This window comes from Marmota monax, unplaced genomic scaffold, assembly GCF_021218885.2.
Source record: "Marmota monax isolate L192 unplaced genomic scaffold, Marmota_monax_Labrador192_F-V1.1 WCK01_AAM20220418_F8-fsc00010, whole genome shotgun sequence".
Taxonomy (NCBI): domain Eukaryota; kingdom Metazoa; phylum Chordata; class Mammalia; order Rodentia; family Sciuridae; genus Marmota; species Marmota monax.
In genome coordinates, this window is record NW_026692321.1 from 20,200,986 (window position 1) to 20,223,434 (window position 22,449).

General features: G+C 37.9%; 1 protein-coding gene across 1 annotated transcript in view; it reads left to right on the plus strand.

Annotated features, from left to right (window-relative positions):
* Positions 1-22,449, plus strand: part of Babam2 (BRISC and BRCA1 A complex member 2) — a 404,038-nt gene that overhangs the window by 318,868 nt on the left and 62,721 nt on the right. The window contains exons 8-10 of the mRNA XM_046441540.2: positions 284-383; positions 3,808-3,878; positions 7,123-7,205. Coding sequence (XP_046297496.1) covers positions 284-383; positions 3,808-3,878; positions 7,123-7,205 — 254 coding nt within the window. The remainder of the gene's footprint in view (positions 1-283; positions 384-3,807; positions 3,879-7,122; positions 7,206-22,449) is intronic.

Genomic DNA, 22,449 nt, shown 5'->3' on the forward strand with positions numbered 1-22,449 from the left:
CTAAAAGTATGTTTCAATAACCTATTGGTAAGCCAGTTTACCTGGGCCAATCAAAATTTGCTAATTTGTACTGTTGGGTGAGAAGACCCTCAGTTGTTTTTAATGATGTGCCACATAATGTAATATAGAAATTTAATAGTAAAGTAAAGCTCTTTTCCCATCATTATTGATTCAAAGCAATTGCCAGCTGGGCTTTGATTGAAGAACCCACGTCTGCTTGGCAGTGTCCCTGCCTGTGTTGCTCGAGCCCTAAGAACAATGTCTTGTACTCTTTTCTTTTCAGTGCACTTGGAGGCTCCTCAGCTCTCCATATCCCAGCTTTTCCCGGAGGAGGATGTCTTATCGATTATGTTCCTCAAGTATGCCACCTGCTCACCAACAAGGTAAAAAAGCAAGTACCCTGTCTCCTCCAGCTGTGACTCCTCCAACTGTGACTCCTCCAGCACGGACCCAGCACCATCGTGTATCACCCACCTCAGACTGCCTTCCTGGTTTCGTCTTCCATGTGACACTTTCATTCCTACTTTGAATTACAGTTCATCTGTTTCTTGTCCTATTTCTTTGACTTCTAAGACTGCTGACCTCATATTCCAGTCTTATCTTTATCCCTTAACTCAGACTTGGAAATTTAAGTCACCTTTTTCATGAATTTCCTTTATTCCCTAAGTTTTTGCTATATCTTGTATCTTCTTGTGGTTTTGAATTTTTGAACCCCTTCATTTCCCAGTTATCTGGTGCATGCATACATCTATGCATGTTTGCCAAAAATTACTATCAGAATAGTTCTTTAAAACTGCCTTCATTTCTTTCTGATTTTTTTGGTAACTCACTTTTTAATAGTCAGTCCTTGGTGCTTCCTGTCAGGTCTGGAAGCAGTTTGCTAGACTCTTCCTCCTCAGGGCAAGATTCCAGTTCAGCTGGTCTTCTACACAGGCATGTCACTGAAGCTTTATCTTAGGTGCATTAATGAGCTATAACATTGCCAAGTAAATGATTTTACCATAATGGTGGTCGTCAACTATTTCCAAAAAATATAAGAATATATTTGTTGGGCTGGGGATGTGGCTCAAGCGGTAGCGCGCTCGCCTGGCATGCGTGCGGCCCGGGTTCGATCCTCAGCACCACATACAAACAAAGATGTTGTGTCCGCCGAAAACTAAAAAAAAATAAAATATTAAAAAAAAAAAAAATATATATATTTGTTAATGTCCAATCAACATATTTAGCTGAAAACTAGAGGTGTTAATGCATAATCAACTCTCTCTTTACCCTCCCACATGGATTGTGACTCAGTTTATTTAATTGCCAAAGTACTTCTCTCTCTCTCTCCCCCCCTCCCTCTCTCCCTCTCTCTCTTTTTTGTACTAGGGATTAAACGATTAAACCCAGAGGTGCTTAACCACTGAGCCACTCCCCCGCCCTTTTATTTTTTATTTTGAGGCAGGGTCTTGCTAAGTTGATGAGAGCCTCGATAAGATGCTGAGGCTGGTTTTGAACTTGTGATCCTCCTACCTCACCCTCCGGAGCCTCTGCAAAGTGCTCTTTTCTTTACTCCTGTTGACTTGTGTATATTAGCTTGGAAAGAGATCTTTTGTTTGTTTGTCTCTCCTGGTTCAAAACATTGTTCTTCTCTATATAGAAAAGACTTTAAAAGAACAATAATATTTCAGAGGCTTCCATATTATTTTTCAAATATCAGAGAAACTAAAATCTGGCAACTCTGCAGTCTGTGGGCCTGGCCCAGATTCCAGGGCATTCAACTGTCTTGGAGGGGTGGCTTCTCATGAGACCAAATTCCCCTAGCTGCTGCCCTCCTGCAGGACTGAGGGGAGGGCAGGATTCTTATTTACATTCTGGGCTTTGCACTGCTTTCCAATCTGTGTCCCAGAATTATAGAGAAAAATGCAAATTGGGTCTTCCAGAACTGAGAAGAAAAGCCTTTTTAAAGCTCTCCAATTGAGATTAATTTCTAGTCATATATTTTCCTCAAAAAATTTTTTATCATTTTCCCAGAAATATAAGAATCAGTCAGTTTTTCTTATCTGTTTCCCTTTCATTAATTTTACTTGTCTTTTGAAATTGGTGTTCTTCTGTTTGCTCCAAACGAGGACAGTATGGGCTGCTTTTAGGAACAATCTCTTCAAATGAATTTCCATAATTACATTGGAATCTATCTTTGTAGCCAGTTTTGTTGTGGGTTTCTGTTAAAATGGTTTTCTGTTTTTAAAACCAAGTACACAGAACTGTTTTCATCCCCTTTTTAAACAAAACCACTTAAGCAAACTTATCATCTGTTTTTCTTTTCCGAAAATAACATTTCTGATCCTGCATTAAGCCTGCAAAGTAAGCACTGTTTTTATAAATTGACATAAAACCCCTATTGTATAAATAGAATTGTTTTACTTTTAAAGGGTGCAGCATGGCTATCAGTACCAATTGTGTCAAGGTTATTCCAAGCACTTTATCTTGAGCTTTCATTAGCCAAGGAAATGCTGTTTGGCTATAGCCAGTATAAACAATTTTGGGGGTCTCACTTTCCCAGTGTTTCTTTCTACCATTATGAAGACATTACAAAAAACATATTTTCATGTTGGAGGCTGGTGCATAAATGACTTTCAACTACCTAGCTTAATGAGTTCACATTTTTTAAATAGAAACTGTCATTTGATGATAACAAGGAAATATAAAAAGGCAAAATAAAATCTCCTATTGTAATATGTCTTATTCTGAACACTTATTTCAATTTAAAATCTAAAGGATTTTAAAAAGAAAGAATAAAGCATTATATTGCCTTTTCAATAGGAGTTCAAGATAACCAAAAAAAAAAAAGAGAGAAAAAAAAAACCCACCCCAAATTAGTGAGAAAAAGGGCTTCTTTGCTGAGAACATCAGCTTATAAATGCAAAGGGAATGATAAAGTTCAAAAATCACCATTTTGCAGGTCATTATGAAAAAAATTGATTCAAATAAAAATCTCCCAACAGATACCAAAACCATTCAGTGAATGTTTGATGATGATGATGTATTAGGTGGTCACCTGGGGTGGGGGATATATTATGGTTGATACTCACTGTGACAGGGCAAAAGCCCTCTACAGTGGCGTGATCTGGCTGTCATCTTAATCAAGTGATCCATTGATGCCCCATTTTACCTATGAAACTTTCTTTCCAAAAATGTTTAACCTGAGTCTAATCACACTCCTAGCTTTAAATTTCAATTTATAGGAAATACATAAGGTAAAGGAAAAAGAAAGGAAGCAGTTAAGAGAATTGAGACATTTTCTAGGCAGCTAATCCAGTTTCTTTGAAAAGTCAGTGTCTTGTGTGTGCACACATGGACACACACAGACATGTACACATACTTGAGGAGATGCTATTATTCTTGATTAAAAGACTTGAAGACATTAAAACATTAAATATCTCATCCTTGGGTTGTACACTGCTTTTTAAAAAATGTTTTGGGAATAGTTGGGAAATTCTGAAAATGGACAGGGAACTAGATGATATCAGGAAATGACTGCTAAATTTGTTAGATATGATAATGGTATTATGATTATGTAGGAGAATATCTTAGTTTGGGGGTTACATACTGAAGTATTTAGGGGTGAACTGTCATGATGTCTCTAATTTCCTTTGAAATGTTTCAGCAAGATTGATTGATAGGTTGATAGGTAGGTAGATCCTTGGATAAAGCAACTAGGCAAAATATTCATAGTTGTCGAGTATGGATAGGAATCTTTGAAATTTTTCATAATAAAGCATTAAAATTTTTTCTGTGCTAATTCTCAGCTTTGGGATCCTATTCCAGGTGCAGTATGTGATTCAAGGATATCACAAAAGAAGAGAGTACATTGCTGCTTTCCTCAGTCACTTCGGCACGTAAGTTCTGCTCTGTTTAAACCCATGTACCAACCATGCCCTCACTTGCTCATGAGTCTACTATGGAGACTTAAGAAAATAGCATTTAATTATTACATATGAGATCTTTGCAATGCCATTTTGATTCTTTTTGGCATGTTGTTTACACTAAAGTTCCTGGGGTGACATTTTTTAAAGCATTCTTTAGCAAATAATAGAATCAGATATCTCCCCCACCCTCGCAGCAGCATGTCTGCCCCCTACCCCAGCAATAAGCAATAATGGTAGTACTGCCTACAGTAATAATGGGAGCAAAACCTGCAGTAATAATGGTAGTACTGTGTGTAGCAATAATGGTAGTGATGCCTGCAGTAATAATGGAAGTAAACCCTATAGTAATAATGGTGTTAATGCCTGAATTAATAATGGTAGCAAAACCTGCAGTACTAATGTTAATAGTGCTTATAATAATAATGGTAATAATGCCTGCAGTAATAATGGTAATAGTACCTTCAGCAGTGATGGTAGTAATACTGCTTCTTGTACAGCTTTTTGTAGTTCATACTGCGCTTTCACCTCTGTCTTCTCACAGTACCCATGAAGTGAACCAGGCAGGCATTTTTGACACATCTGTGAATCTGTTGGAAGTTCAGTAACCTGATAGAAGTCACACACCTAGAAGAGGGGAAGCCGGGCAGAAACTGAAAGGACAATACTGCCAATGGTGCCACACAGATTTGCAAAGAAAATCTAACACTATGGGCTGGGGTTATGGCTCAGTGGTAGAGTGCTCCCCTAGCATGCGTGAGGCACTGGATTCAATCCTCAGCACCACATTAAAAAAAGAAAAAATTGTATCCACCTACAACTAAAATAAATAAATAAATAAATAAATATCTAACACTAGACACAAAAGTGAGTTGGAAGGCCAGGCACAGTGGTGCACTGTTGTGATCCCAGAAGCTCAGGAGGCTGAAACAGGAGGATCATGAGTTCAAAGCCAGACTCAGCAATGGCTTAGCAACTCAGTGAGACCCTTTCTCTAAATAAAATACAAAATAGGGCTGGGGATATGGTTCAGTGGTTGAGTGCCCCTGAGTTCAATTCCTGGAACCAAAAAAGAAAAGTGAGTTGGAAGAAGGTACCATGTGGGAAAAGGGAAAAGTATGTGACTGTAGGGACAGTGGTACCTCCTGCTGCCGCTGTCCCATGTGTCTGCCCTTTCCTCCTCTGCCAGAGGCCATGATACTCTGTGGCCCTATTTACTTTTATGCTGTTGGCGCCTTATCAAGCTTCTGCTGAGGTTCAGCTCCATGGAAGAGGCAGTGCCTTTCCCTCGGGTCTGAAGAGATAGAGCTTTCTGCCCATTGGGTGGAACTGAGCACTAAGGATTTTAATGGTCTCATTATACCCAGCCTTATTCCAGAGAAGTTGGATAAATTTTATACACACACATGCACACACATATGCACACACACACATGCACACACGTATGCGCGCACACACACACACATATAGTAACAAAATTTAAATTTTAAATAATAGAAGAAATTAGGAACTTGGGAATAGGTAAGAGAGAAGGAAACCAAGAATAAGGCTGGCAGCTCCCTGGGGTATCATTTTCAAACTGGCACAGTTAAAGCAAAATGTCTGACTCCCCAAAACAATGTTAAGCAATTTTCTTATTATCCATTATGGAATTTTCCTTACTCCAAAACAGAAATGTCAGTATCCAAGCAAAATGACTGTCTTTTACATGACTCTCTAATAATTGAGATTTTTTTCTGTTTTATTTATCAACATTTTGAGGAAGTATTTTTGATATAGTGACTACGAAATGATACCTTTGATCTTCTAATTTTTGAGTAAGATTATCTTTAGTATATATAATTGAAAATGGTAGAAGCTAGCACAGTGCCCTCCAAAGGACACAACTTTCCTGGGGTACAAGAAAATTATGATATGTATTTGTTTTAAAATATCATTCTTTTTTTTTAATATTTATTTTTTAGTTCTCGGCGGACACAACATCTTTGCTTGTATGTGGTGCTGAGGATCGAACCCGGGCCACACGCATGCCAGGCGAGCGCGCTACCGCTTGAGCCACATCCCCAGCCCCAAAATATCATTCTTTTTTAATTTACATGTTTGTGTATGTTTTATGCACATATTATAATAATATAGTCATACTTATATACAATTAGTGCTAAATTATAAATAAGTACTACTGTGTTACTGTATTGTGAGCATAATAAAAAAATGTGTGCTTATTTTTGCCTTTGGGTACAGGATCTAAAAAGTTTAGTTATAAGTTTTATAATATTGGGTTAATTATAAATAAATTTATAAAGAAAAATAAAACTGGTCAACAGAATAGTTGACTTCAGGCACATCTGAGTGATATACCAGCCATCTTTTGAGCAAATCCCTTAGCCCTCAGGATCCTTGTTCCTTTACCTTTCCAAGCAACACAACTATCTCTTCCTATGGGAGATCATCAATATTGATGGTCTGATTGGACTGATTTGGCCAGGGAAAGGGCATTTCTAAGGACAACAAAGATCTTCTTGGGAGGATGAATCACTCCCTTTCAAAGATTGTGGCTGATATTGTCACATTATAGTAGTGATACCCCCTGGCACAGTCTGCTCTTGAAAGAAGCAAATGGGGCCAGCAGACCAGCACTTTGCTGGCCCCTGCACTCACCACTCTCCCATCTGACATTGCTACTATCTTGAGTCCATTGGGAAGGGAGGGCAGGGCAAGAGAAAGGATTCCACATACTTTGGAAGAAAAGTAATATCTGATCTCAAACGTAATAATATTGTCATCGTTCATTGCTGTGTAGTCCCAAGTGAAAGTAAGACTTTAAAGATCATTGTACAGATAGCATGGTGACATTTTGGTATTATGAGGTCATTGCTGACCTGATTTCTCAACTTTTCCCTTTAGTAGCTAATATTTGCATTTTATGGTTTGTTTTGTTTTTCACAACCCTGTAATGAAGTTTACAAATATAAGTATACTCATTCTACAGATGAGGAAACTGAGATTCTAAAGGTTAAGCAATTTGCTTATGTTATAGCAAACAGTAAATAGAAAAGCTGTGACTTAAACCTAAAGGCAATGCCTTTCCCATGATCCTATTCTCTGGAATCCACAAAAGATTAAGAGAACCTGACCTCACCAAGATATTCTTCACTTGGCTCCATCTCTTCTATACTTTATTTTTATGAGGGTTTTTGTGTGTGTTTGTGTTACTTAGAGGAGTCGTGGAGTACGATGCAGAAGGCTTTACAAAACTCACTCTGCTGCTGATGTGGAGAGATTTCTGTTTTCTTGTGCACAGTGAGTATACTTTTGCTCTCAGCATTTCCGCATACTTTTTTAAATGTCCAAATAACATGTAATAATCAGTATGAGATCCTTCAGTGTCTGACTTGGTCCCTTTTACTTTAGCATATGTACATAATGGTATGATCACTAGGGTGATTTTACCCTTCAGGGGACATCTTTGGAAGCATTTTTGATAGTCATGACTTAGGGAGGAGTATCATTACTGGTATTCAGTGGCTAGAGGTCTCTGATACAGCTAAACATCCTGTAATGCATAGAATGGTCCCACTCAACAAAAATTATTGAATCTAAAATGAGGATATTGCCAGGTAGGAGAAGCCCTACCCTAAACAGATTTCCTTTCTTTTCTATTCTTCTTCTTCTTCCTTTTCTTTCTTTCTTATTTTTCATTTTATTTTATTATATATTATTTTTTTTATGGCACTGAAGATAGAACCCCATGGTGCTTCACCACTGAGCTACATCTACTGCCCTTTTTTTATTTTGAGACAGGGTCTCATAAGTTGCTGAGGGTTTTCCTAATCTGCCAAGGCAATTCTCTTGCCTCAGCCTCCCAAGTTGCTGGGGTTACAGGCATGCACCATTGTACTTGGCACTAGACAGATTTCTATTTCAGAATATCTTTCTAGTGGCAGGTCTCAAAACTTTCAGAATTACTCAGAACCTACTTGCTTTGATTATTTGGTTACCATCCTTACTAAGTGAAAAGTCTATAACTGTGATAATGAGTAAAACATAACTTAAAGCTGGGCAGCATTTTAATACAATCCCAGCATAACTTCTCAGTGTTTTTCCACAGAGGAGGCAGATTTAAGTGGTTGTTATGTTGTATTAATCAATCAGCCAATAAGCATTGTGCAGCTTTCTCTAAGCAGATAATATCTTTTAATCTTGTTCCCTTTGTTTCTTTTTTTGTTTAGTTTATTTTTCTTATAAATATGTCAGGTTCAAGTTGCAAGTCAAGGACACCTTCATTCTGTAGTAATTTGATATGCAAAATGCCTAGTCTTCAAGGCCAAAGTGTTCCAGCTTTCTCAACCCAAATGAGAAAAAAGCAGTGGGTTTGAGTCGGCTTCACTCGGTAGGTAGCACTTCCCCTGTCCCCAGTGCACCATTAGGAAGGAACACTTTTTAGCCCCACATAGCCCAGACATCAGATAGTGCCAGGATACTGACTTCGGAGATTTTTCCTCCCCTGAAGACCTACCTTCCTGGTTGTAATTTACTAGATTAAAATAGTTTCTAAATCCTTCCCTTTTTTTTTTTTTAAACCTGATTCCACACCACCAGATAGTAAGAAGCTCCTAAATGTCTAGTGTCAGAGGGAAGAGGACCTCCAAGTGAAACCTTATGTGGCATTCTCCACCTGGAGCTAGCTGAGAGCTGGCTGTCCCCGGGCAGCTGGCCTCCCTGCCTTTCCATGTTGCCTGACAATCACCAAACTGCTCCTGTCATGCAGTGCTTTGTGTTGAGTTCCAACTCTAGTTCATCAAATGTTGGGGCCATCTTTTCAAATGCGTCTGAAAATACATGCGTGTTATTTAGAATTACTTATATGTGTATTAAACAGAGGGTTGGGGAAAAGATTTTCACCAGGACAAGTCTACATTGGCTAGGTCTCCTCATGTGGACACGCAGAACCTGGCTGCCAGGTCTCATGGAAACACTGGCATATGGAGCTTAACCTACAATATGGGTCCAAGTGGAGGAGGATCTTCACACTGAGCTGCTCACCAGCTTCTCTGGCATTACTGATCTTAGCCAAACACGATGCTTCTGACCACCACTTTTAACTCTCACTTCATATGTTGTTGTCTTGGTTTGTGTTCTGAGCCTTAATTCCTTTGTGAGATCTAACTTGCTATTTGCCACATCCACTTCATGTCACCCCCTTGGAATTAGTGATTCTATTTCTAATCCCACCCCACACCCTGACTGCATCCTTGGTATATTTCTGATGACTTGAGATAATTGTCTGATTGTCCTAGCCCAGCTCAGCCAAAGGAACCTGTACCCTGTTTCAAATGGTGGTGGCAACAGTCAAATGCTCCCAAGTGGCTTTGGAAAACCCCATCATGTCTGGACATTTACACATGGTAACTTAGAAGAATGCTTCAACCATTCCTTTCCCAAAGTGCCACAGATCGTATCAGATATAAGGAAAAATATACATTCTTGACATTGTTCAATTCTAACCTGTTTTGGCAACATACAACTCAAAAATTACAACTCTGATGGTGATATATTAGTCTGTTTTCTGTTGCTATAACGAAATACTTAGCAGGCTACTTTATAAAGAAAAGAGATTTGTTGAACTCATAGTTTTAGAAACTATTATTCAAGATCAGGGGCCTGATATGTTTGGGTCCATTTGTCTGGGTCACAACATGGCAGAGGAATAGAAAGGGAATCAGCTACATGCAGAAGGATCCAAGTGCAGTGGGTGGCCTCACTTACTAACAATCCATTACCATGAGAACTACATTAATCTCTTCCCAAAGCAGCACCCCCAATGACCTAATCACTTTCTACTAAGCCCCACCTCTAAATGGTTCCAACACCTCTGATATCTCCACACTGGGACCAAGCCTCCAGCACATGAGCCTTTGGGGGCAAACTATTTCCAAGCCATAGCAGCTAGCAAGAGGAAATTGTAACTTTCATTAAAGTTCAGGAATAAAACAGCATTCACCTCTCAGCCCCTGTCAGCTCTCTTGTCAGTACATTTAACATTTATAGAATTGCTTTTGCTTTTGAGTTTCCTACAGAATATTGTCTCTGTGATATTGTGTATCCAATATTTCTTACAGTTTCTTCTCCATTTCACTGTCTTAGTTTTCCCAAGTTAGACATGCAGAATTAAGTCCCAAAGTCATATTTTTACTTGGTTTGGAATTACCTTCTTCAGAAACACAGAATCCCCAAGCCCCCATCAGAACATCTACAGTGACCTTGGGATTTTAATTTGCTTTTTCCAAAGTATTTCCTCAGGCTGCCATTCCTTTCCTCCCCAGATCGTTTGTTCCTTGTCCCCTAAGGTCACTGCCCACACTCTTGGCTCCTCTGGCGGATAAGACCTCATATGAATCGAGGGAGTTTGATGCAGTTTCCTGCTCTACCACTAACTCACAGTCTGTCTTTAAATAAAGTATTTCCACCCTTTTGCTTCTTTCTTATCTAAAATGTAGGACTTGCTGCATCAGAGTGCAGCTTGGTTAGATAATGTGTTTTCCTCAGTCATGTAGTTACGCATCTGACACTTACCTCCCTTTGGAAGCATCTGCTTGCTTGATTACAACGCCCAAGGGACCATTTGTTCCTTTTTTTCTTCCATAAAGATGGGGAGGTGAATATGGGGTGGCAGAGACTTGACAAAGAACACTGCAGTGAATTATTCTGGGATCTCAAGATGTGAAAGAGGAGGACGGAAATGCCTGGAGATGGAGCCAGTCTTCTGGCTGTGGGTGGCTCCACTCCCTCGTGGAGGCTGGAGACCTAGCAGGACATGAAATAGCATCTCTGCTCCCCCTTCCCCCTGCCTTCTCCCTGGACAACAAGATAGCTGCCACCTGGGCAGGTGTAGGTGGTCATTCTGAGCTTTTTGGATGCCAGAGGAAAAAGGCACCCCTGTCTGGAGGCAGGTGGCTCTGACCTCAGACTGCGCGAGTGTGGGCAAGCAAGAAAGTCTCAGGGAAAGCCATCTTGCATATTTCAGGACTCTCAGGAGGCGCTGCGATATCCTGACATTCCAGTGATTCCAGGCGTGGGGACTGTGGCCATGATGATCTCCATGGAGCTTCCCTATCCACTTATACCTTCCTGCTTCCTTCATCTACTACCAGTATCTCAAGAATGGGAACTGTGGCAGGTTCAGAAACTTGCTCCCATCCACAAGCTGTTTTCAGGAGGGTTCCTGGCTGTCATCTGAGCAGTGCTGGTAGCAGTTGAGTAGGTAATTCCATATTGGCCAAATTCTTCTTCCCTCTGGAGGCAGTAGTTACCTTTTGACAGCATTTTCAGAGTGCTAGATGGCAAGAAAGTCTTCCTAACTATCAAGGCGAGAGAGCACAGCACAAGAGCACCTATGGGGAAAGATGGCTTCTTTCCAGGGCCCAGCCAGCTACACTGTAAATAGGAGCAACAGGAGCAGCTTCCTGGAAGGGGAGAATGTCAGGAGCTGGGACTTCCAAGGCTGTGGGAGAGGACCTGTGGTGTGGGAAGTTCTTCTCATTACCTATAAGTCCTTGGGTCATCAGCCTGGGCCACAGGCCATGTCTTCCTAGGAAACACCTATTACATCAAACCTGGCCTCTTTTCTCTTCTCTGCCCCCAATTCCAATCAACTTCACTGAGTTCTCCTTTACTGAGAATACCTACTTTGTGCTCAGTACTATGCCTGGTATAAGGGAATACAAGTAAAAAACTCAGGCTTGGACTTAAGATGCTTACAACTTAGATAATGTGTTAGTGTATAGCACAGAAGTTGGAAAACTACAGGCTGTGGGCCAAACCCCACCCTCAGCCCTTTTTAGTACAGCCGTGGAGCTGAGAATAATGTTTACATTTTTAAACGGGTTGTTAGAAAACAGAAGAAAGAAACAATGTGCAACATTGTATACGGCCTACAAAGCCTAAAATATTTATTATTTAACACGTTACAGAAAAAGTTTGCCAAGGCCTGGTCTGAAGACCCAGCAGGACATGAAATAGCATCTCTGCTCCCCCTTCTCTCTGCCTTGTCCCTAGACAGCAAGACAGCTGCCACCTGGGCAGGTGTTGGTGGTCATTCTGAGCTTTTTAGTTGCCTGCTGGGTCTAGTTATGAGAAAAGAGATCAGGTAAAGGTGAAGTACAATGCTGTGCATTTTAAAACAATTATTTTGTGACTGGCCTATTACCTGCAAGGCACAAGGTGATGTGTGAAAGAGAAAGACCTTCCTGTTACATAATGAGAGAGAGTAAAGAAGAGAGAGAGAAGCCCTCTCTAATGGAGTCTAATGTGAGAGATGACAAAGAAGTACATGAAAATATATAAATTGCAAATTTATGTGATGAAGGGCTATGCTGGGGGAGACTGTTGTTAGGATAGTTAGGAAGACTTCATCTGAGACCTTGAGGGGCACAGGGAGCCAGGGAGGAGGTGGCAGGGACAGGAATGCACTTGTGCAAAAGCCCCGAGGCAGCCACACCTTGCCTGAGTCTGCCAGGCCTGGGGCACAGAGCCAGGGGAAGAGCTTTCAATGATTTTTTTTTTCTTTAGTATATTTTTTAGTTACTTTGACAGCAGATTGTTGTGAGATTGCAGTGCACATCTTTTTTAAAAATTTTTTTATTCTAATTATATATGATGGCAGAATGCATTTCAATTCATAGTACACATATAGAGCACAATTTTTCATTTCTCTGGTTGTACACAAAGTAGAGTCACACTATTCGTGTCTTCATACATGTACTTAGAGTAATGATGGCCATCTCATTCCTACCCCATGACCCCTCCCTTCCTTTCCCTCCCCTTTCAGATCTAAAGTTATTCCATTCCTCCCATGCTCCCCACCCCACCCCCATTATGGATCAGCATCCACATATCAGAGAAAACATTTGGCCTTTGTTTTTTTTGGGATTGGCTTGCTTCAGTTAGCATGATATTCTCCAACTCCATCCATTTACCTGCAAATGCCATGATTTTATTCTCTTTTAATGCTGAGTAATGTTCCATTGGGTATATACACCAAAGTTTCCTTATCCAATCATCTATTGAAGGGCATCTGGGTTGGTTCCACAATTTAGCTATTGTGAATTGTGCTGTTATAAACACTGATGTGGTTGTGTCCCTGTAATACACTGTTTTTAAGTCCTTTGGGTATAAACCAAGGAGTGGGATAGCTGGGTCAGATGGTGGTTCCATTCCCAGTTTTTCAAGGAATCTCCATACTGCTTTCCAGATTGGTTGCACCAATTTGCAGTCCCACCAGCAATGTATGAGTATGTCTTATTCCCCACATCCTTGCCAACTCTTATTGTTGTTTGTATTCTTGATAACTATCCTTTTGACTGGAGTGAGATGAACTCTTAGAGTAGTTTTGATTTGCATTTCTCTAATTGCTAAAGATGTTGAACAGTTTTTCGTATATTTGTTGATTGATTGTATATCATCTTCTGAGAAGTGTTTGTTCAGTTCCTTGGCCCATTTATTGAGTTAATTGTTTTTTTGGTGTTAAGTTTCTTGAATTCTTAATATATCCTAGAGATTAGTGCTGTATCTGATGTGCTTGTGGTAAAGATTTGCTCCCATTTTTCTGTAGGCTCTCTATTCACCTCACTGATTGTTTCTTTTGCTGAGAAGAAGCTTTTTAGTTTGAATCCATCCCATTTATTAATTCTTAGTTTTAATTCTTGCACTATAAGAGTCTTATTAAGGAAGCTGGGGCCTAATCCTACATGATGAAGATTTGGGCCTACTTTTTCTTCCATTAGGCGCAAGGTCTCTGTTCTAGTGCCTAAGTCTTTGATCTACTTTGAGTTGAGTTTTGCACAAGGTGAGAGAGAGATGTTTAATTTCATTTTGTTACATGCAGATTTCCGGTTTTCCCAGCACCATTTGTTGAAGAGGCTATCTTTTCTCCAGTATATGTTTTGGCTTCTTTTTCTAGTATGAGATAATTATATTTATGTGGGTTTGTCTCTGTGCCCTCTATTCTGTACCATTGGTCTATACGTCTATTTTGGTGCCAGTACCATGCCATTTTTTTTTAAGAGAGAGAATTTTTTAATATTTATTTTTTAGTTTTCGGCAGACACAACGTCTTTATTTTTTTTTTTAATTTTTATGTGGTGTTGAGGATTGAACACAGTGCCCCGCGCATGCCAGGCGAGCGGTTACCGCTTAAGCCACATCCCCAGCCCACCATGCCATTTTTGTTACCACTGTTCTGTAGTATAGTTTAAGGTATGGTATAGTGAAGCCTTCTGCTTCACTTTTCTTGCTAAGGATTGCTTTGGCTATTCTGGGTCTCTTATTTTTCCAGATGAATTTCACGATTGCCTTTTCTATTTCTATGAGGAATGTCATTGGGATTTTGATTGGGATTGCATTGAATCTGTATAGTGGTTTTGGTAGCATGGTCATTTTGACAATAATAATTCTGCCTATTAAAGAACAAGGTAGATCTATCCATCTTCTAAGGTCTTTTAATTGTTCTGTGGTTTTCATTGTAGAGGATTTTCACCTCTTTATCTTTGAATTGATTCCCAAGTTTTTTTTTCTTTTTCTTTTCTTTTTTTTTTTTTTTTTGTTTGTTTGTTTAGGCTATTGTAAATGGGGTAGTTTTCCTGGTTTCTCCTTTAGAGGATTTGTCACTGATGTACAGAAATGCCTTTGATTTATGGGTGATGATTTTATATCCTTCTACTTTGCTGAATTCATTTACTAGTTCTAGAAGTTTTCTGGTGGAATTTTTTGGATCCTCTAGATACAGAATCATGTTATTGGCAAGTAGTAATAGTTTGAGTTCTTCTTTTCCTATCCGTATCCCTTTAATTTCTTTTGTCTGTCTAATTGCTCTGGCTAGTGTTTCAAGAACTATGTTAAATAGACGTGGTGAAAGAAGGCATCCCTGACTTGTTCTAGTGTTTAGAGGGAATGCTTTCAATTTTTCTCCATTTAGAATGATTTTGACCTTGGGCTTAGAATAGATAGCTTTTATGATGTTGAGATATGTTCCTATTATCTCTAGTTTTTCTAGTGTTTTGAACACTAAAGGGGTGCTATATTTTGTCAAATGCTTTTTCTGCCTCTATTGAGAAGATCATATGATTCTTATCTTTAAGTCTGTTGGTGTGATGAATTACACTTATTGATTTCCTTATGTTGAACCAACCTTGCATCCCTGGGATGAATCCCACATGATCATGGTGCACTATCTTTTGATATGTTTTTGTATTCGGTTTGCCAGAATTATTATTGAGAATTTTTGCATCTATGTTCATTAGAGATACTGGTCTGAAGTTTTCTTTCTTTGATGTGTCTTTGTGTGGTTTTGGAATCAGGGTGATATTGGTCTCATAGAATGAGTTTGGAAGTGTTCCCCCTTTTTTTATTTTATGGAATAATTTGAAGACTATTGGTATTAGTTCTCCTTTGATAGTCTTATAGAACTCAGCTATATATTCATCGGATCCTAGGCTTTTCTTGGTTGATAGGCTTCTGATGGCATCTTCTGTTTCATTACTTGAAATTGATCTTGTTTAACTTGTTTATATCATCCTGATTCAATTTGGGCAAATCATATTACTCTAGAAATTTGTCAATGCCTTCAATATTATATATTCTTTGGAGTAAAAATTTTCAAAATAATTTGTAATTATTTTATGTATTTCTTTAGTGTCTGTCATGATATTTCCTTTTTCATCACAGATGTTAGTAATTTGAGTTTTCTCTCTCCTTCTCTTCATTAGCATGGTAAAGGTTATCAATTTTATTTATTTCAAAAGAACCAACTTTTTAGTTTATCAGATTTTTCAATTCTTTTTTGTTTCAATTGCATTAATTTTAGCTCTGATTATTTTTTATTGATTTTTTTAAAAAAAATAAATGACAGCAGAATACATTACATATACATATACAGCACAATTTTTCATATTTCGGGTTGTATATAAAGTATGTTGACACCAATTCATGTCTTCATACATGTACTTTGGATAATGATGTCTATCACATTCCACCATTCTTGCTAATCCCCTGCCCTCTCTTTTTCCCTCCCACCCCTCTTCCCTATCTAGAATTCATTTATTCCTCCCACGCTCCCCCTCCCTACTCACTATGAGTCAGCCTCCTTATATCAGAGAAAACATTCGGCATTTGTTTTTTTGGGATTGGCTAACTTCACTTACATTATCTTCTCCAACGCTATCCATTTACCTGCAAATGCCATGATTTTATTCTCTTTTATTGCTGAGTAAAATTCCATTGTGTATATATGCCACATTTTTTAATCCACTCATCCACTGAAGGACATCTAGATTGGCTCCACAGTTTAGCTATTGTGAATTGTGGTGCTATAAACATTGATGTGGCTATGTTCCTGTAGTATGCTGTGTTTAATTTTTTTAGTTGATTTTTAAAAAAAATGATAGCGGAGTGCATTACAATTCTTATTATACATATATACCACAATGTTTCTTATCTCTGTTTATATATAAAGTATGCTGTTTTTAAGTCTTGTGGGTATAGACCGAGGAGAGGGATAGTTGGGTCAAATGGTGATTCCATTCCCAGATTTCCAAGGAATCTCCATACTGCTTTCCTATTGGCTGCATCAATTTGAAGTCCAACCAGCAATGTATGAGTATACCTTTTTCCCCAAATCCTCGCCAACACTTACTGTTGTTTGTCTTCATAATAGCTGCCATTCTGACTGGAGTGAGATGATATCTTAGAGTAGTTGTGATTTGCATTTCTCTAATTGCTAGAGATGATGAACATTTTTTATATATTTGTTGATTAATTGTATATCCTCTTCTGAGAAGTGTCTGTTCAGGTCCTTGGCCCATTTGTTGATTGGGTTATTTGTTTTTTTGATGTTTAGCTTTTTGAGTTCTTTATACACTCTAGAGATTAGTGCTCTGATGTGTGAGGGGTGAAAATTTGCTCCCAGGATGTAGATTCTCTGAGATGTAATGTTCAGTCATTTATTTGTTGACTTTTTCTTTTAAGGAATGAACTCCATGCAATGAACTTTCCTCTTAGTACTGCCTTCATAGTGTCCCAGAGATTTTGATATGTTTTATCAGTATTCTCCTTTACCTCTAAGAATTTTTTAAAATATTTATTCTTTAGTTGTACACAATACCTTTATTTTACTTTTTTTTATGTGGTGCTGAGGATCAAACCCAGGGCCTCGCACATGCTAGGTGAGCGCTTTACCGCTGAGCCACAACCCCAACCCGCCTCTGATAATTATTTAATCTCCTCTTTGATGTCTTCTGCAATTTAGTCTCCAGGTATTGGTGTAGCTTTTATATTTTATTTTATCATTGATTTCTAATTTCATTCCATTATAATCTGATAGGATGCAGGATAGTATCTCAACTTTTTTGTATTTGTGAAGTTGTTTTGTGGCATAATATATGGTCTGTTTTAGAGAAGACTCCATGTGCTGCTGAGAAGAAAGTGTATTCACTCATTGATGGATGAAATAGTCTATATATGTTTGTTAAGCCTAAGTTATTGATTATATTTTTGAGTTCTGTGGTTTCTTTGTTTAGTTTTTGTTTGAAAGATCTATCCAGTGGTGAAAGAGGTGTGTTAAAGTCACCCAGAATTATTGTGTTATGGTCTGTTTGTGCAATGCACATCTTTAACCTAACAATCTACTTCAGGTTAATAGTGAATTAATTTTGGTGAAACATAGCATCTTTTGTTTCTTTTCCTCCCCCTAATTTGTGCTATTAATTTTTTATTTGGTAGCTACATCAATAAGCACTAGAGTGTAAACACAATAGGTATCTATTATTTATATAAAACATCTTATATTTTTAAAAGAAGAAAAGAGAAAAATATTCTTTTTATATTTTATATTTCTATTTTATATTTCTATTCCCAGCATTCCTTTGCAGGACTTGGGTTGCTCTGACACTCTGTCTTACAGCTGGATGCAGGCTCCCTGAATTCTGAGTTTCTTCCTCTGATTTTTTAATTGATTTTAATGATTAATATTGACACAGATTTTCTTAATGTTCTTTTTGTATCTGTCTTTATTTTTCTCTCTGTTCATTCACTTGTTCATTCGTTCTAAGTTTACATTAAGAACTGCAAATAGTTATTTAGTTTTTCAGAGGGCTCAATTTCTTGTAGGACTTTTTTAAGCTAGAGGAAATGGACAACTTCAGACTAATTCTGCTCATCATTTAAATAATTCTTTCCTTAATCAAGGCCAATAAATTAGAAATCAGGACAGCTTTTGAAATTTTAAGTAAAAATCAGAGGCTTCTGTTTATTGCCGCAAATGCCCCTTCCAAGCTCCAAATTTGTCAGGCTCCATGATTCCTAGTATAACCCAGGAAATTATCTGCATTGATGTTCTACCTTCACCTCAACCACTAAGAGGCAGGCCATCATGACAGCAGCCACTCAATTCCTGGCAAAATGGTGTGGCCTTTCGTCTCCTTGCCACTGCAACAATGTTCTACAACAACCTTGCAGCATATTAATAGTCAGCAAACAAGAGTGCTACTAGATAATCAGTAAAACCAAAACTGTAATGTTTCTCAAAACTCACTCACTTTTTTGGATACAGATCACTTTTTAATGAAATGAATATGTTTGAAGAGCACAGCAGAATTGGTAGCGATTAAAATTAGGAACACAATGTGGGTATTGAAGTTTGTTTTAAACCCAGTCTGTGAAAAGTATAAAGGGCTGGGTTCAAGGTAGACCACTTGCCTAGCATGTGTGAGTCTCTGCCTTTTGATCCCAGGACAGCAAAGGAACACACACACACAAAAAGGCAAAACAAAAAATTAATATTCTAGTACTAGTATCTTTACCTCATATCAGGGATACAAAAAAGATTCTAGTATTAATATTAACTATCAAAGCATCAGGAACTAAAATTGATTATGAACAAGAAGTGAAACTAGTCAGTTCTCTTTATGGTTTAAAATGATAAAGAATATGGAAAAGATAAAAGATGATCTTTCCAAATGTCTTTTTGCTCTGAGTATAAGAACTACTGGGTTCTTTTGATATTTAAAACACTTTGGTTAATTTTTATTCCTTCCTTGAAGGTGGTTAACCCTACTAGGCCAAGTGGTTTTCATTTTTGATTACATACACCGGCACGCCCCGCTCAGAGTTCACAGCTCAGAAGAGTTCAGATCCTTTAGCAACCAATACCAGTGTTTTGATTCAAACTGAAACTTAGTTTTCATCTTTAGAATTTACTTTTTAAAAGTTTGCTTTACGAGTTCTGACATGGGGATGAAAATTTATTTCATTAATCTTCATTGGGGATATTTTCTTTATTATAATACCTTGGATTTACTTGGCATCTTTTTAAAGATCTTAAAGGATTTCTTCTGGGGAAGGACTTGTAAATCACATGCACAATGATGCAGTGATATCGCCCCCCCCCCACGTTCTTATGTTGTGTGAGTCTTTTCAGTTGTAATTATGCATTAAAGTAATCACAAAAGTGAGTTTTTATGATTAAAAAAAAAAGGTCATGAAAACCTTCAGAGATTTTGACTTTAAAATGTAGCTATCCTGTAATTACAGGCACTAAGGGGACAGGGTTCAAGGCCAGCCTAAGCAACTTAGTGAGAGACCCTATCTGAAAATAAATAAAAAGGACTGGAGATGGTGCTCAGTAGTAGATCACCCTGAGTTCAATCCCCAGCAAATTAACATTATAATCAGAGAAGGCATCTTACTCAGTGAAATAAAGTATAATTTACAATATTGATGTAGCTCAGGAAAACCTTTTCTTATAATTAATATTAAAGTATTACTGACACTGGTGAAGAATGAGCTTTTTTTTTGCAGTCCTGAGGGATTGAACCCAGGGCCTCACGCATGCTGGGAAAGCTCTCTGCCACTGCACTACATCTCAAATCTTTTTATTTTGAGACAGGGGTCACACTAAGTTGTAGAGGTTGGCCTTGAACTCCTGCCTCAGCCTCCTGAGTAGCTGGGATTATAGGCACTCATGGTATAGAAGATAATGGTGATGATGGTTAACAGGTATTCATTGTATACTGTGCCCCAAAACACTATTCTCCATATTTTATATATTATTATTTAATCCTTCCAGCATCTTTCTGAGGGTAATAACCAGATTACCTCATGTTACAAAGGATAAAACTGGCACAGCAAGATTGAGTGACACTTAGGATTTAAAATCCAGAAACTAATTCCAGATCCCATGTGCTAAACTGTATTCTGATACTACTTCAGATAATTGGTTGACTGCAAGCCAAGTGTGTGTAGTGATTTTCAAAATCCTTAGAGCATCACAAGAGAACCTGTAAGCCCCAAGAACAAGAGCAGAGGGTCAATGTGGAACCACATACAGAGATGTGGAGACTATCCTCATCTCTGAAGAATATGAGTAGACATCTCATCAAAGACATTACCAGCCAAAGACAGTGAGACGTGAGGCTGGATTTTTTCCTCAGTGGTGGTAACAACTAGTTCAGCTGTTATCCCCTGCCCCTGTTTGTTTGTTTTTAAGTAGAATCCAAACAGTTTTCTGGACTGGATCTATCTAGAGTGCCTGTGGATCTTTCTACACAACAAACCAACAATAACAATAACACAAAACCTTTTAACATAGAAATTTGAAACTAACACAAAAGTAGGGAGAAAAATATAATGAACCCACATGTGCTTATCACTCTTATTGTAGTTTTATCTACCTTGTTTATTTGCTTCTTCCCTCTTTTTAATTTAATTTAGTATTTTTATTTTCTGGAATATTTTGAAGCAAATGTGAATATCATATCATGTCACTTATAAATACTTTAACATGTTTTTCTAACAGGGAAAGTTTTTTTTAAAGGACACAGTATATCCACAATAACATTGTTACATTTCGTTTTTACTATCACCTAATTCCTGTCTGCTTCAAACTTCCCTGTTTGTCTTAAATGTGGTTTTTAATGTAGATTTGTTCAGTCAGGATACAGTCAGGATTCAAAGAGCTATGGTCCCAAATAATGGACATCACTACTCATTTTCCTTTCCCATAGTTTAATTAAGGAAATATGGTTAAGAAACTATTAAGAACATCACTTCACCCTAGACCTATGGAAGTCAACATCTTACATCTATATGTTATGCTTCCTTTTTAGTAGAATTCTTAGCACTGAAATAGGCAATTAGAAGACATCTATCTCAGGAGTTAACATTTTTTGTACCAAAGGCCTCTTGGGTCAATCCTATAGATTCTTTCTTTCCTCCTTCCTTTTTTTCTTTGCTTCATTCTTCTTCTTTTCTCTTCTCTTCCCCTTTCCCTCCTACCTGCCCTCCCTAGGGCCTTGTGCATGCCAGGCAAGTGCTGTACCACTGAGCTACATCCCCAGCCGTGGATCTGTTCTTCAGTACAGATTTTTACATGCATAAGGCCCTGGGTTTGATCTCCAGCTAGCACTGCAAAAAATATAAATTACATATATCATATGACAAAGAAACTCATTATATTAAACACTTTTAGCATATCTTTAAAAAGCTATGATGTACTTCTAATTTCAGAATTTCATGGGCTCTATTGTTCCTTTAATTTGAAAAACAACTCTTAAGACACTTTGAAACACCTTCTTGGGCTAGGTTGTGTGGTTCTCCATAGTTCCCTAGGTTTTATACTTAGGTTTAAGGCCAGTTTTAGAAACCAGTGAATTCAGGAAGATTAATTCAGAAAAGTTTTATAAACAGAACTGTTTGTTTTAAACCTAGCTGGAAAGGTTGTAACTTCTCTCTAAATTATCCAGAAAGCATGCATCACTTTTCTTCAAGAAAGACAAGGTCAGAACATGGCATTCTAAAATGATCTCTCAGACTACATAGATTATCTTCTTGATTATAATTAAATAAGAAACCTCAGCAAAGCAGTATTTTTATCCCATGTTTGACAATTGTACATACTCAGGACATTAAAATCAACTGGATTGTAGAATGGAACTAAAGGATAATTTTCACAGTCAGCTACTATAATACACTGTTGGTTTAAATTTCAAAAGCAAAAGCACCAGCACCCCCAAGGATCCCTCATCTATACATATATAAGTAGGAAACAAATACCTGAAGGGATTAATGCTTTAGCTTTGGCAGTTTTTGAATACAGTAAAGCTTCATTAATTTGGAATTTGCAGGACTTCAGTAAGGAAGAAAGGATGGACTAAGGAAAATCCATCCTTTCTAATCAGAGTCATAAATGATATACATTCAGGGTGAATACATGCCACAAATGCTGTTTACTCAGCATTCAACCCTGCAAATGGAGTCATTTTTTATGTACATTGATTACTAATGTAGTCTTGTCTAACTTTTTAGGTTTGGTACATGTATATTATTTATTGATTTACAAATATATGATTTATTAAATGTTTATTTATTTATTTTTATGTGGTATTGAAGATTGAACTCGGTGCGCCACACATGCTAGGTGAGCGCTCTACCAATGAGCCACAACCCCAACCCTTATTAAAGGTTTGATTAAGAAAAATAAGTTGTAATAAATGAA